Genomic DNA, 14,073 nt, shown 5'->3' on the forward strand with positions numbered 1-14,073 from the left:
CCAGTTTCTCCGTTCTCCGTTCTTCTCTTTTCTCTTGCTAAATTAGAGTTGTGCCCAGGGCTGCTCTGGAAGCAAGACTAAGCTGTTGAAGATGGATACTGAATAGCTCAATCTTATTTCTGGAGCAGCCTATTTATTCTCTTCTTCCGGTCAGAGTATACAAACACATATTTTGGTGTGTGCTTTCTAAAGGTCCATAGCTTCTCATGCCTTAGGATCTGTGGAATTTAGGAAAGGCAGTTGTCCCTTGTCTGGTCCAAGGGAAATAGGATTGGAGTGTATGTATATCTATTGCCTGTTCTATTGTCTGGTACTGTACTTGCAATGCATTTGTTGCTATGGACACTAGTACATCATGTCTTTACTGAAATTGAATCAACATTGATTTGAACACGCTTGACTAGACAGTTCTACACAAGATGGGGGGATAAAAGGGAACTCTGGAATGTTACTGCTCAACCTTGACAAATGCACTATGCATAGAATAAATCACATAACCGTCTGAAACAGCAATGATGAAAGATATGTTGTTTATGGTATGAAAGCTACATAATACAGATGAAGAAATACAAACGTAACAGCATGTGTGGATATGACGGAGCTGAAGGTAATGAATATGAACAATATGTATACAGTGATTTATCTGTCTGGATGTTCCAGGCCCGACATCTCGTAATCGATTGGCACGTCTTTTCGCTCCATCCAAGCCGCATCGTCACTCCCGAGGTCGACGCCAGTCCCACAGTCCAGTCGTCGGCGTGCGGGAAGTTCCTTAAGGTCGATACCACTCTTCCCGCGGACGATGACGAAGTGCTCGCCGTGCCAACCAATAAAGTCGAGCGAGGGCACCTCAGCAGCGATACAACGTACGCTATCGAACCATAAATCGGTCTGTACTTGGAATTCCTTTTCTGACATTACTGAAATTTGTGGTCTTCGTCGCCGTGAATTGTGTAGATGGAGCATTCCTAGTGAGGGGAATCTCGAGAAGACATGTACATAACCCTCCTATGGAGCGAAGTAAGAAACCGGAATCGACGAAAGATAACAAAAGGGATACTGACTATTGGTCTGTCCGAAACCACGGTTGAAAGATGAAGAGCGACAATATGTTTTGGGATTGAACTGACTAGCTTCATGATAGCCACGTCATTCAAGTTCGAGATCCTGACTCTTAAAACCTGTAGATTCCCAAGGCCTGGAAGGAGGCCTTGTACGAGATCCCATGGGCAACTTCCCAAATCTAAGCGTTTGAGCTTTGGTCTCTGCCTCAAGAATCGCGTCACATTCTTGAACAGATCACGATCATCATCGTGTCCGACAAGCACAAATCGGAACGCTTCAAGATGGGGCAAGAACGTGTGTTCTCCGGCAATAACATGGTCGCTTCCGAATACGACGCTCGCAGAGGCTGGTTCTTCAAATGTCCCATGCAGTGTGAGACTCTGCAAGTTATGTGCGTGTGCGATTCGTGAGAGGACGATATGTGAAATACGTGTGTCAACGAGGTCGAGATGCGTGAGGTTCCGGATCGAGACAGACTCGAATGCACGATCCCAGCTATGTTCGCGTTTGAGGTATGCGCCGAGGCAAAGATGTCGCAGGCTGGATTCGTTGTTGTCTAGAACGTTCCGTACTTCGCCCATGTCGGCCCAACCATCGTCATCCTCGGCTCGGAGCGTGAATTTGCGGAGGTTGCGGAAGGCGGATACCCCTTCAGCATCAAAATGCCATCCACTATAGAATACGTCAGACGCTTTCCTTCCAGGTTGAGTGAATGCCTTACATTAGCCCTAGACTCTCAAGGTTTGGGTGACTTTCTAATACAGCCTGTACGTCTGCGTCGCGAAGTTCGGGGTATCCGATCCATTCGAATTCATTCAAGGCTGTAAAGAAAGGGAGTGCTTCACGGAACAACCCTATTGCAGACAGACAATCAATGAAGAATCCACATGCTCGACATAACGCCCACTTACTAAGCATAAGGTCCAGAATATCACCCTCTTCATACGCCCAATGTATCCTGAGAGTCTTGATTTTCCTTGCGAACGCCGGGTCTTTCTTCACCCTTTGAAATAGATCCAGCCCTTTGTTAACATTGTCCATCTGGTCATCTCCGAAGAAAAGATCTAGGGTCCGGAATATATGCCTTTGTGCTATTTCACGATGAGAAGAAGACAGGAAAAGCCAAGTCCGTAAATGATATCGAGGGATAAGTCGTGCGACACGATCCCATATCTCAAGTGGAGCTCTTTGACACGCTGGCTCAGTCATGAAGTGGATCTAACGCAAACATCAGTTCATATAAGAGAGACGATATTTTAAAGCAGTTCACTAACAAGTTTATCCTTGCGAAGCTGCGCCCGCGCCTCACGATTCGACGGATCGAGACTAGCCACGGCCTGGAAGTCTTTTGAGGTATTAGTATTAATTCAGACATACAGAACTGTCCGACACACCTTGGTACGCTTGCGCGAACAAGCGCTCAGCAGCTAATCGTCGTGCATTACCCCTGGCGAGTTGTGCTCGACTGATATCCTCATCCGAGATGCAAGGTGTCCGAAGAAACACGTCGAGATAACGCTCAACTTTTTCCCCATATCTATTTGAATCACTAAGCATACGTTCTTCACTCGCTACAGAGATAAACCAAAAACTCACTGTCCGGCCTCAATCATTGCGAGTGAGGTGTTGAGCAGCAATGCTGCCTTTTGAGCCGTGTTCATCTGCTGCACCGCGTCGAACACGGCCGGGGTAAGGTCGTCCTGGGGCGCTGGAGAGGCCATGGACTTGCTGGGTGGTGGGCGTGGCATCGTGAAGATTGTGAGTTCATATGTTCGACTGCGCTAAGCTCCCAGGACCATGGCAATGGTGTGCACGCCAAAGTTTTGGCTCTTTCGGCTTCTCACACACTTGACTTCCGCATTTAGCAGCCGGAGAAGCAGCTCCGTCTCGGACCCAAATTTGCTGCACGTTCAGTGGCTCATCTTTCTATAGGCCTCTGCTGAGTAAACGGTCTCAGAATAAGCAAGACGTTATTTACCTTTTATTTTATGAGCGAATTTCCAGTCGCTCTTGATGGGTAGTCAGCGGCCGCTGAAATCCATACTATTCTAACTTTTTAACTTCTTTTTAAACGTACCGCAAAAACGTCCAGCTTCATGGTACTCCCAGCCTCGTTTGCCCTAGGTCAGCAGACAGCCTATCTTTGCACGGTGCCCTATCCAATACCCAAGTATAATACCCGTCACTCTGGAATCCATTGACCAGAACACTGCTTCTGCTACTTGAGACCCTCTCACGTCTCTCACCATAATCAAACTCCGGTTGTAACTAGCCTACGTCTGAGGCTACTTGTAAACGAGTTTCTATAAATTCAGGTTTACAGATGTCAAGTCACAGAGGGAACAAAACTGTATCTATTTTATGTTTCCGTAGTTCATAAAATTACTGTAACTGGCCAAAAGGGCATTTCTGTTTGTCAAATGAATGTATCAACTGCAATTATCCCTTTATCTCTGCAGCAGACAGATAGAAAGAAAACACAGTAAAAGGTACTTCTGTCTTTATAACCCTACTTTGGAAAGTGATTTTGCACTAACTTCCTTGGAAGGCAGACTAGGTCACAAGGTACCTTTGAACCTGGACTTCGTATCTTTGCAATATGGTTAGAAGGCTGAGAATAACCATATAAAGATTCGGAGTGCTCATTAAAGAACTGTTAACTTTGCATTTTTAACTTCTAGAGGGGATATTCATGAAATGATGACTGGTCCTGAAAAGCAACGCGAATCACGTTCTGAAGGTACTTAGGGCGGCGAGAAGGCACTGCCCCTTTGTTGCGACACCAACTTACTATCCAACTTCTGCTCACACCTCAACACCATTTGTTTCAAGTTGTCGACTTGGTAACCTGCCCAAGGGAAGTGCGTTGGGGCGTGCTAACAAGACAAGATGCATATACACGAGCTACCGCCAGAAATGCTCAACAGAGTGTTTTTGTATTGCCTTTAAGGAAGGAGGTGAAACCCATTTATTCCATTTCGACACCGCTCAACATCTCGCATGTGTGCCAACGTTGGCGTGGAGTATCTCTTGCATTCGGAGGGTTGTGGTCGCATCTCTTCATCAAATACACGAGCCGCAATCGTGCAGGGGAACAACTGGAGCGAACTAGCGCTGGAAATCTTCACCGAGTGGCTCCGGAGGACTCGCGGGGGACCACTGAACTTCACGATCCATTGCCATCTTGCTCGGCAAGATGAAGAAAGAAGCGAACATCGCGCTTTTGAGAACATCATTACAATGCTGCTTTCGAACCAATCCCGCTGGCAGGACGTTGATTTCTGGTGGGATACCGTTACGGTTTCCCAGGAATACATGCGACCCACATGCCAGCCCTGGTATCTCTATCGTTGAACCATTGTTTAATTGCACCCGACAACAAACTGTTAAAATCGAACGTTATCATCGTATCGTCTCAGAGGCTTGCGTTTCTGAATGTCTCGGGCTGCAATAGTCTTCGACCCGGTAAAGGCGAACAATTATCAACTTCGGAATCACAACTCGTGGAAGAAACGTTGCCTGTGCGCACAACAAATCTGCCTTCCTTAAAATGGTTTGCTTACTATGGCGAGGACTTCGGTTATTGCAATGCGAGATTAATATTCTCAAACTTCATTCGGAACTTCCTTCCTCCCTTAACGGTCCTAGACGTGGCGGGCTACGCTGCACACGAGGATACTCTTATACCAGCCCTGAGGTTGTTGAATACACTCGAAGAACTCCGTATCAAAGATTGGCGGCTGACAGCAAAGTTCTTTCGGATGCTTACGCCGGGTAAACACTGGAGCCAAAAGTCAAGTTCTCTCGTATGCCCTTTTCTCAAGAAACTCTGCCTTATTGAAGTCAACGATCCTGATGATGTCGGGATCGACATTGAAGGCGGGGATGAGACGGAGGTGGAAGACGAAGTCGAGGATGGGGAAGAAATGGGATTAGGGGACGAAATCGATAACGAACACGGAGACGACGATCACTGGAATGAAGTTCAGAACAGTGGAACACCCGAACACAGACCGGCACCTCATGTTGCCTTCATAGGTGCTTACTGTGAGTCTGTGCCATGGTGGAATGGCGGCACAAGTACTTGAAAACCTTGAGTCACATATGGGTTTATTGTGGTCGAATGGAAGGGTGGATTGACTTGCCGACTGGACACAACAATCATCAGTGTAGGACCATAGAGGCGTTGTTCAGAGGGTGTATATGCGTTGAAAGCACGGGTCATGAGCCTCCTCCTCCCAAATACTTGCGGAAGATTGCGACTTCACTTCCCGATTAAACTTGCGAGGCTAATTAGACAAGCTGTATCGTGGGCGACTTTTTGCGCTTGTTGTATACTAAATATATCCGAAGATGCAGAAGCGTTCAAGCGCGTAGGAAGATGAGAAAGGAGTGACTGCTTACGTGTTTTGACTGGACCCCTACACAATGAGCAGGAACCGTATCTACTCTTTAATTCTACAGAGTATATTGTTGGTCATTGTCGGATGATGCTTTGCACTAGCCTTTCAAAATATAATCGACTAGTGGCAAGGCACATAATAGACAGTGTAATGAGATCATACGCATATTACGAAGGATTCTCAGGATGAATACCTATGAAAATTGTAACTCTGTAGCCTACGACTAGAAAAAACGATTATTGGTATCCAATTTCTCAGGCTGATGGCAACTCTGGAGACTTAGCCACCAAAATGTACTCGATTCCTTCTCTTCACAAATTATAAAAGTTGCGATGTTTCATGTCATCATGATGGCGCTTGTTATGTTACATCTAATACATCACCTTCCGAATAAGGTAACGATAATCTAAATTATTTAAACTCACTTCACGCGTCGCGGTAGCAGCCTTTGGTTCCTGACTGACCATGTTTATGACTGTTACGACTTGATCAGTTACATACTATCGTTCTTCTCTTTCTCTTCAGTAGACATCTCTCAAATGCGAAGAAGACGCCAATGGAAGTCCTCGACGAGCTCGTTCGACCCAGACGATGCACAACGCGTCAAGCATAGTAAAATCGGTGTATGGGACGTGTACGAAGAAACAAGTCCGGAATTGAGATATGTTCCGGGAGGCGCGAGGCTTGAGCAACTGAACGATATGAAACAGAGCTTCCCATACGTCTGGCGTATGCTGAAAGACCTTGGCAGCCTCAAGAACTGCTGGCTCGTGCTATGTGTCTATTCTACGTGTACTGTGATTCTTTCACTATTACCTGCCATAACTCTATGGTATTCTGGTCAAATGATAAAAATAGTAAGGCTTACTACATGAATATACGTATCATTTGCTGACAAGTGTACGCCGGTTTAGGTCGAGTCTGCCGTGCAAACGCGGAGTGTTGACAAGGCCGTACTAATTAGAGTTGCTGTCGGACGAATGGCTGTTGCAGTAGTGAAACGGCTCATCAATCACGTCAAAAGTAGGACTATGTTAATACTAGACCAGCGTATCAAGGCACACTATGGGGGACACATCTTTGAGGCATACGCACGACTGGACCTCCCGACATTCGAAGACCCCATCGTACGACGTCAGCTTGAAGGAGCAGCGGGCGGACGGACTTCAGTCGCATGGGATACCGTGCAAATGCTTGCGAATACAGTATCACACGTCATACAGTTGGTATCTCAGGTTTCCGTTCTGCTTAATGTCCTGCGTGGGCACCAAGATGGTACTTTGATAGCCCTCTTAAGCTTCATCTCACCCTTGTTGCAATGGATGCGTTTTCAGCAATATATCTTTCGCGGAGGTAATTAATTATCAGCGTTACACCCGATTGAATTGAATGCTGACTTGTATTCTAGCATGGGCGGCTACGTGTCGCAATGATGACTATATTAGAATACAAGGCTTGAAACGAATGGTCACAAGTCCCGCACACCGTAAAGAAATTGTCGCGGGTAACCTCTCCGACCGCCTAATCAAAGGTTGGTCGCATAATACCACACGGCTTATCGTTTTAACGTTTCTTTTCATGAAGAGTTCTACGTTTCCTTGCAGGGAGTAGGTGATGATGGGGGCGAGTTTTATGAGCTACGACGAAAACATTTCCTTCGTGACAGACTCACTTCACTGTCTCTCCTTTCCGAACCTCTCAAGGAAATGCCACAAGTATGAGTTTTGTCTTTTCATTTGCGCCTTGTTAATTGAAAATATTAGATCGTCTTTGCATTGCGTGCAGTCCAATACCCTGCTTCAATACCTGTCACACTAGCGTCTCTGCACCTAATCCAATCGACTGTCTCGTCCTTCTCGCACTCTCTCCTGTCGTTCTTCGATGAATTTGGCTCCGTTGCGGATCACCTTGATTCAATTCGCAAGTTATATGGAATCGGGAATATCCGGCTAAAAGTCGTAGATGGAACAGAACCATACCCGGAAAATGCGCAAGAAATCAATTCGGGCATTTCTGTCGAATTCAGGTAGGCCTTCCCCTTTCTACAAATCTATAATCAGATGTGCTGATTTGCTTGCGGACTAGACATGTATCTTTCAAATACCCGGGCAGTGACGTGTTTGCTCTAAATGACGTCTCATTCAAGATAGATCGTGGGCAGCTTTGTGTACTTGGACTTTCTAGAAGCTATTGCTTTTCTCTGACACATGTACATTCTAGGTCATAGTTGGCACTAACGGCAGTGGGAAAAGCACGATACTCAAACTTCTAAACCGACTTTACGACCCTTACGAAGGCGAAATATTAATAGATGGCAAGAATATAAAGACTTTGAGGTTGAAGGACTTGAGGCATGCTATTGCCGTTCTCTTCCAGGACTACTCTCATTTCCCACTTTCAGTAAGTTTCCCTTAGGCTGATGGCTTATCTTGCAATCTTAAATGACCATTACTCTAGATTAAAGATAATATCGGACTTGGTGATCCATACTCACCGTACGACGAACATCGAATTGAACAATCCGCGAAGGCAGGTGGTGCATACGACTTTGTTGAGAAGCTTCCAGACGGCTTCGATGCATACCTCGAGCGTCCCGTCCCGGATCATTATTCTGCTCTTCCAGAGGGTACAAAGACACTCTTCGGTCGTACATTAGATCATAATCGAGTCCGAAGAGCGGGCGAGATGGGTGTTGCAGAGTCGAGCTCGTTGAGTGGTGGACAAATGCAGAGACTTGCCGTGTGCGTTTTTCTTATAATTTTGTTGTTCGTAATGTCCGGAAGATTGCTTATGGTAATTAAAGCTGTCGAACGTTCATGCGCTCGGTCGCGGAGGATAGTGGTGTTGGTCTTCTCCTTTTTGATGAGCCAAGGTATGATCTCTCCGTTCCATTTCGGAATGACCACATCTGCAACGATCTTGCTTTTAGTGCTTCATTGGATCCCCAAGCTGAGCACGGTAAGAGCAACTTTCCCAAGTAGCCTAGACCCAACGCTAATGGTCTGATAGATTTATTCGAGCGCTTACGAGCACTCCGTGGAAACAAAACGATGATTTTCTCGTCACATCGATTCGGAAACCTGACTCGACACGCAGACGTCATCTTGTGAGTCTTGTAATATTCCTATCTGCAAGTTACGAAAACCAAATGCATCTTACAGGTATATGAAAGATTCAGTCGTGGAGGAAGTCGGAACACACGATTCTCTATTGCGACAAGGCGGAGGTTATGCGAGTATTTACAACCTGCAAGCAAAAGCTTTCTTGCCATGAACTAGACTAGGATGGACGGTATTTTGATTAAACATACGGTACAAGCGCTTGTTAAGAGGCAATTCTCGATGACCTGTGTGCTTCCAAGCAAGCAGATAGGTACGTCAACATCTAATATTCAGCATAGTCATCAAAATCTAGCAAGGGCTCAGGAAGTACATAGAGCTCATATGAGAAAGCACTGTACGAAACTTGAAATTTAGAGAAGTTGGTATGAAAGTGAATAATATTTGGAGAGAACGCGATATGTATACCCAACAGATAAATATTGAAAACGAAGATAGATTCGAGTCTGAATAACACACATAGTGGCTTACATTCCCACCACGCCGGAGCATTAAATGACAATGCATCACGTGCCTGACAACCCACGTCGGGAACTTCGCCGCCGCCGCACGCGTTCCTAGCCTCACTCTCCTCTCGAGCCTTGCCTCCTCATCCCTCTCCTCAACAATCACCACCACGTTCGATATCATCTTACGACTATATACGCCCCGGTTCCTTCCAGATCCTGTGTTATAATCCATCATGCCGCCTCCAAGTTACGATTTCCTCATCAAGGCAAGTTCCCACTTAAATTCGTTAACCTTCTTACCACTGCTAACGCTAAGTTCCATGAAACGTTTGATAGCTGTTGCTCATAGGCGATTCCGGTGGCGTATTCTTCTATACCTGTGTCTCCAATCTAGCTGATTATCTCTCCTGAAGGTGTTGGCAAGTCATGTCTCCTCACACGATTCTGCGACGACACATGGACACCGTCGTTCATCACTACCATCGGGATTGACTTCAAGATCCGTACCATCGAACTTGATGGTAAACGAATCAAGCTACAGATCGTCAGTACCTTCCATCACTGTTGTCCTCGTAGCATTACTGCGGATATTAGGTCTGACCACTTTATTTTGGGCTGTGCAGTGGGACACTGCTGGTCAGGAACGATTCCGCACAATCACCACAGCATATTACCGTGGCGCAATGGGTATCCTACTCGTATACGATGTAACGGACCAGAAATCCTTCGACAGTCAGTACTTCACTCACTATCCCTTCCTACTTCCTAAATCAAAAGCGGATGCACTAACGAGTTTAATGGTGATGGAAATCTAAATATAGACATCGATACCTGGTTTTCTGCCGTGGAGCAACATGCATCGAACGAGGTAGATAGGATCCTCGTAGGAAACAAATGCGACTGGGAAGAGAAACGAGTGGTGTCGTATGATGCTGGGAAGGAGAAGGCGGATAAGCTTGGTATTGCGTTTATCGAGACCTCTGCGAAGGAGGGCAAGGAGGTCGAGAAAGCTTTCTTCAGTCTCGCAGGGTATGTTATCCATTTCATTTTGTCCTATTTCTTTGCGGATTTCTTTGCGGATCCCTAATCTATTTGAATTGGACAGGGCAATCAAGACCCGCCTGATCGACACTCAGACAACGGAGGAGCCTCAGCAGAGTGTACAAGTAGGTGGCGAGACCACGAGCAACAACCAGGGTAGCTGCTGTCAATCGTAGAGATTATAATGTTTCGTTATCGACTTATCATCACTCTTCGTATATCCACTCTGTTGTTGTCTTCCTTACATAGCATATATTTACACGCTCTTGTCCCGACTGGATTTCTCTCTCCCGATTATAACGATGTTGTTATTCCCTTTGCACAGTTCATGTTCGAGCATGAACTGCAGGAGGGGATCGGAATAACTTGCATCTAGTGCTGTGAGATAACCAACCCGCAATAACTATATTCAAAGCGTACACCAGAAAGATACATATGGAACATGGTGAGAAGACGGGACAGTAATTCGTCGACCCATTTCAGTATCTCTCATGACTTCTGATCTTCATCAACAACGAACGAAGAATTCCAGTTCCCGCCCCACCAGCGTTTAATACGTTCTCCTCCCCATTCATGATACTCTGCATTAGTGACAGCATAGTTCCAATGTTCCGGCCTCATCGCACAGTCGGCCATCCCTCGCCAGGCGTCTAAGGCTGGGTTATCTGCTCTGGAGATGTTGAGTGGCATTTCGGGTGGGAGAATGGGACGCATTGCGTTGTGCAGTCGTGGTACGAGCTCGGGTAGTTGTGAAGGTGCACCTGTTACTAACACATTCTGAAAAAGGAAGAAAGTATGGTAAGATAGTCCGTTCAACTGGTAGGGGAAAAAAATAATTATACGCACACTAACAAGCCTCCCCTTCTCCCCCTCCCCAAACCTTGCAAGCACATTCTGTACAACCTCACCCAAACCCGCAGCGTCCACCCCAGCCATCCCAGGCGCAAACCAAGTCTCACACGTCCGCCACCTCTCCGTGCTCAAATGCACTCTCGCTGCACCAGCTGCGTCACCTTCGGGGTATGCAGGTCGGAATGCTTGCATAAGTGCGGAACGCTGCTGTGCACGTGCTGCGTATGTGTGTTCTTCTATGAATGAGGGGTCGTGTTGGAGGAGTTTGGATTCGACTTGTTCGAGGCGGGCGAGGTCTTCTTCTTCATCGGAGGATACGGTTGCTGTGTTCTGTGAGTGATGTTTGAGTGGGTGAGCGGTGTATTTTAGGCGGAGGGAGGGCATGAAGGACTTACTATTTTTCGGTAGATTGCCCAGTCTGCGTCGTCGGCACCAAACATATCCTCTAAAATAATAACAAGTTAATCATCCATTTCTTTCTTTCAAGATAGAGAAGCCGTATACCTCCATTCCCCTTCCTCCTTTTCTTCGGCACCCGATCATCAGCAGCAAGACTCGCAATATTCTTCATCCGTGCTTGCGCAACAGCGCTCTTCCGATCCGACAACGCAGCCTTACGACGTGCACGGTCTTTAATCCTCACCATCGTAGCCTCGTGTTCGCGTCTCATTCGTTCAGCCCATCCACCCAAGTCGCGTTCACGTTCTTCAGCTTCGCGTTGTTCCTCTGCCTCTCGCTCTTCTTTTTCGCGTTCCTTTTCGCGTCGTGTACGTTCACGGGCTTCCCATCCGGCTTTCATCATTTTTTGTTTTCGCTTTTCTTTCAGTCCTTCCTCGTCGAGCTGTAATTAGACAAACCAGTAAGTAAACAAACATCTTTCTCCAATTGAGTAAGAAGAAAGGTGTTACATCTTCATCCGGAACATCCACAAGAGGGAACGACGGCTCCTCCTTCTCCTGCTCGTCACCCTCCGGAGCGTCCTTCTTACGTCGTTCGTTAATGTTCTTCTCAAGCTTCTTGATATAGTTCTGAGTTTCTTCGACGGAATCAAAACCTAAGGACAGCGCCATCTGTGCAGCACGATCAGGCGACATCTCGGCTTGCGCATCCATTTTTTGTTTAAGAAATTGGAGTTTTTTCTCCATCTCTGTAAGCTGGAAAAGAGTATCACGAACTTAAATTGAATAAACTTAGGAGTGATATTCGGGATCTTACCCTTTCTGCCCTCTTATTCGCTGCAATTTCTTGAAGCTTCTTGCCTTGTGCACGCCTTCGCTCAGCTAGACGCGTGAGCTCCTCTTCTGTCTTTTCGTTCTCCACCGCTGCTGAGAATGGGAACTGGACGATACGCTCATGCGCACGGAGTTGCAATGGATCTTTTAACACCCGTAGTAGGGAGGTGAAATCTGGATGGAAAGCGCAGACATTTTGGAACACCCACTACAGGGAATATATTAGGAGATAGCATGGTTGTGAAGAAGTAATAGCATACTGTAATTTGTGGGGTTGTAAGACGAGCCGGGAACGACGGATACTTTAGCTGAATGAGCTTTTGCAGGTAATCCGCTGCCTGTGATGCACCCCACGGTATCCTACAAACGGCATTTAATAAATTTTTTTTGGGTCGTCGTTTGCATATACTTACCTCTTGCAATGGTTAAGAATACCTCTACCAGAAAGAACAGGAATAACTGAAGTGGAAGCCGTGTTGAATGATATAACGAGACCGTCAGAGGTGAATGGAGATTTTTTGGCGGGAAGGTTGTTGTGATAAAAAGACATCACGGAGTCTAAGCCGTACAAAAGGCGAGGGGCACCGTATAGCTCGAACATCAGTTCAGACGTGACTGCAAGGAGGGTATGTAAGGATATAAGGATTTAAACTCTAGCGAAGTAGTTAAACGTACGGGCCCGCGAATGCAAAGGTGAGCATAAGCGCTCAGACATGAGAACAGGATGGTTCAGGGAATCCGTGTTGTTGATGTTGAGATGCACAAAGGCATAATCCAGCGCGTTTTCCTACCTCTCGAAGAGCAATCGTTTAAATCATACTGCCACTCATCTAATGGAGAACTCACCAACGCGTCAAAGTTGAGCAAGACATCGCCTTCCCAAGGCGTACGCGCTTGTGCGCGTGCACCGCTGTCAAATTCAACACTGTCGCCGAATAATAGGACGGGGTTGTTCGATCTCCTATCTTTAAAGCGAGAGATGATATTTGGCCCGTAGAATGGATTTTGACGCGTGCCTTTCGTGACAGGGTCGTAGGCAAAACCGTAGCGTAATGTCGAGGAGCCGTTGTCGATGACGATGGGCGTCTGTTGATCTTTGAAGGGTGTATAGTCTATTCGTTGAAGCGCTTGTGGAATGCCAGTTGTTGGAAGGGTCACGATTTCTGGCGTGCCCGTCATCTCTATAGTCGACAAGAGGCTCAGCTAGAGTCCAAGGCTGCAGCAATGCAGGGCGGTAGCAACTTTGTTGAGCAGTGAGCAGAGGACGCGTCTCGCGTGGCGAGTGTCGGTGTTATCCGAGAGATCGGCACGGGACTGAGATATGGTTATGACGCACCTTGCTTATAGCATCGCGAGAAAGTCTTATAGCTTATATTAGCTTATAATGGTTCAAAATATGTAAATACTGTGAAAACTGTAAAATGCAAAATAATTGATCTCAATTTCTGAGAAACAGTATAAGGCATTATAAGATCCAAAAGGTTTGTCAATATTCAAAAGGTTTATTAGTATTTCAAGCCTAAGGAAAGCTTGCTGTTCTTTATAATAAGTAAAGACATTGTATACATTATAAGGCATAAAAGATTTGTTCACATTATAAAGGTACATAAAGTTTTTTATCCCTTGCAATAAGTAAAATGACTTATATTTGATCTCGAAAATGATGAGGAGTATATACTATAGGAAGGATGGTATTAATTATAATGTATGCAAATTAATATAACAGTCTAAAAGACTGTTCCAAACCAATATACATTTTTCTGCCTTATAATGTTGACAGAAGCCTTACTAAAGAATTGCAATGTATATACAAACTCTACTTATATTCATTTTACTTTTTCACCCTTACATGCATTAATAATGATTCAAATTATTTATATTTTCGTGGCAATATTACAACGTTACTAAATAC

At 45.8% G+C, this 14,073-nt stretch overlaps 5 protein-coding genes across 5 annotated transcripts; 3 read left to right on the plus strand and 2 right to left on the minus strand.

Annotated features, from left to right (window-relative positions):
- Positions 1–639: 639 nt before the first annotated feature.
- On the minus strand, positions 640–2,786 carry FOMMEDRAFT_82069 (uncharacterized protein; the record flags this gene model as incomplete). Its single annotated transcript, XM_007265971.1, has 7 exons — positions 640–1,008; positions 1,065–1,737; positions 1,787–1,919; positions 1,977–2,283; positions 2,340–2,410; positions 2,460–2,602; positions 2,662–2,786. The coding sequence occupies 7 exons, from the start codon at positions 2,784–2,786 to the stop codon at positions 640–642; spliced, it is 1,821 nt and encodes a 606-aa protein (XP_007266033.1).
- Positions 2,787–3,965: 1,179 nt separating this feature from the next.
- FOMMEDRAFT_167622 (uncharacterized protein) lies at positions 3,966–5,344 on the plus strand (the record flags this gene model as incomplete). The annotated part of the gene is made up of 3 exons (XM_007265972.1): positions 3,966–4,403; positions 4,520–5,112; positions 5,196–5,344. The coding sequence occupies exons 1-3, from the start codon at positions 4,066–4,068 to the stop codon at positions 5,342–5,344; spliced, it is 1,080 nt and encodes a 359-aa protein (XP_007266034.1). The 5' UTR covers positions 3,966–4,065.
- An 855-nt stretch (positions 5,345–6,199) lies between these two features.
- On the plus strand, positions 6,200–8,741 carry FOMMEDRAFT_83748 (P-loop containing nucleoside triphosphate hydrolase protein; the record flags this gene model as incomplete). The annotated part of the gene is made up of 12 exons (XM_007265973.1): positions 6,200–6,325; positions 6,383–6,821; positions 6,877–6,999; positions 7,053–7,183; positions 7,232–7,494; positions 7,554–7,635; positions 7,689–7,868; positions 7,926–8,209; positions 8,272–8,340; positions 8,398–8,426; positions 8,478–8,574; positions 8,630–8,741. The coding sequence occupies 12 exons, from the start codon at positions 6,200–6,202 to the stop codon at positions 8,739–8,741; spliced, it is 1,935 nt and encodes a 644-aa protein (XP_007266035.1).
- A 433-nt stretch (positions 8,742–9,174) lies between these two features.
- FOMMEDRAFT_107155 (GTP-binding protein SAS1) lies at positions 9,175–10,440 on the plus strand. Its single transcript, XM_007265974.1, has 6 exons — positions 9,175–9,302; positions 9,373–9,394; positions 9,450–9,580; positions 9,660–9,768; positions 9,858–10,065; positions 10,142–10,440. The coding sequence occupies exons 1-6, from the start codon at positions 9,270–9,272 to the stop codon at positions 10,251–10,253; spliced, it is 615 nt and encodes a 204-aa protein (XP_007266036.1). The 5' UTR covers positions 9,175–9,269; the 3' UTR covers positions 10,254–10,440.
- Positions 10,441–10,487: 47 nt separating this feature from the next.
- FOMMEDRAFT_167625 (chromatin remodeling complex subunit) lies at positions 10,488–13,351 on the minus strand. The gene is made up of 10 exons (XM_007265975.1): positions 13,008–13,351; positions 12,837–12,948; positions 12,575–12,776; positions 12,422–12,521; positions 12,145–12,369; positions 11,838–12,083; positions 11,434–11,770; positions 11,325–11,374; positions 10,924–11,259; positions 10,488–10,854 (listed from the first exon to the last, which is right to left on the minus strand). Exons 1-10 carry the CDS (start codon positions 13,338–13,340, stop codon positions 10,567–10,569), a joined length of 2,229 nt encoding a protein of 742 aa, XP_007266037.1. The 5' UTR covers positions 13,341–13,351; the 3' UTR covers positions 10,488–10,566.
- Positions 13,352–14,073: the final 722 nt, after the last annotated feature.

This window comes from Fomitiporia mediterranea (assembly GCF_000271605.1).
Source record: "Fomitiporia mediterranea MF3/22 unplaced genomic scaffold FOMMEscaffold_5, whole genome shotgun sequence".
In the NCBI taxonomy this organism is placed as follows: Eukaryota; Fungi; Basidiomycota; class Agaricomycetes; order Hymenochaetales; family Hymenochaetaceae; genus Fomitiporia; species Fomitiporia mediterranea.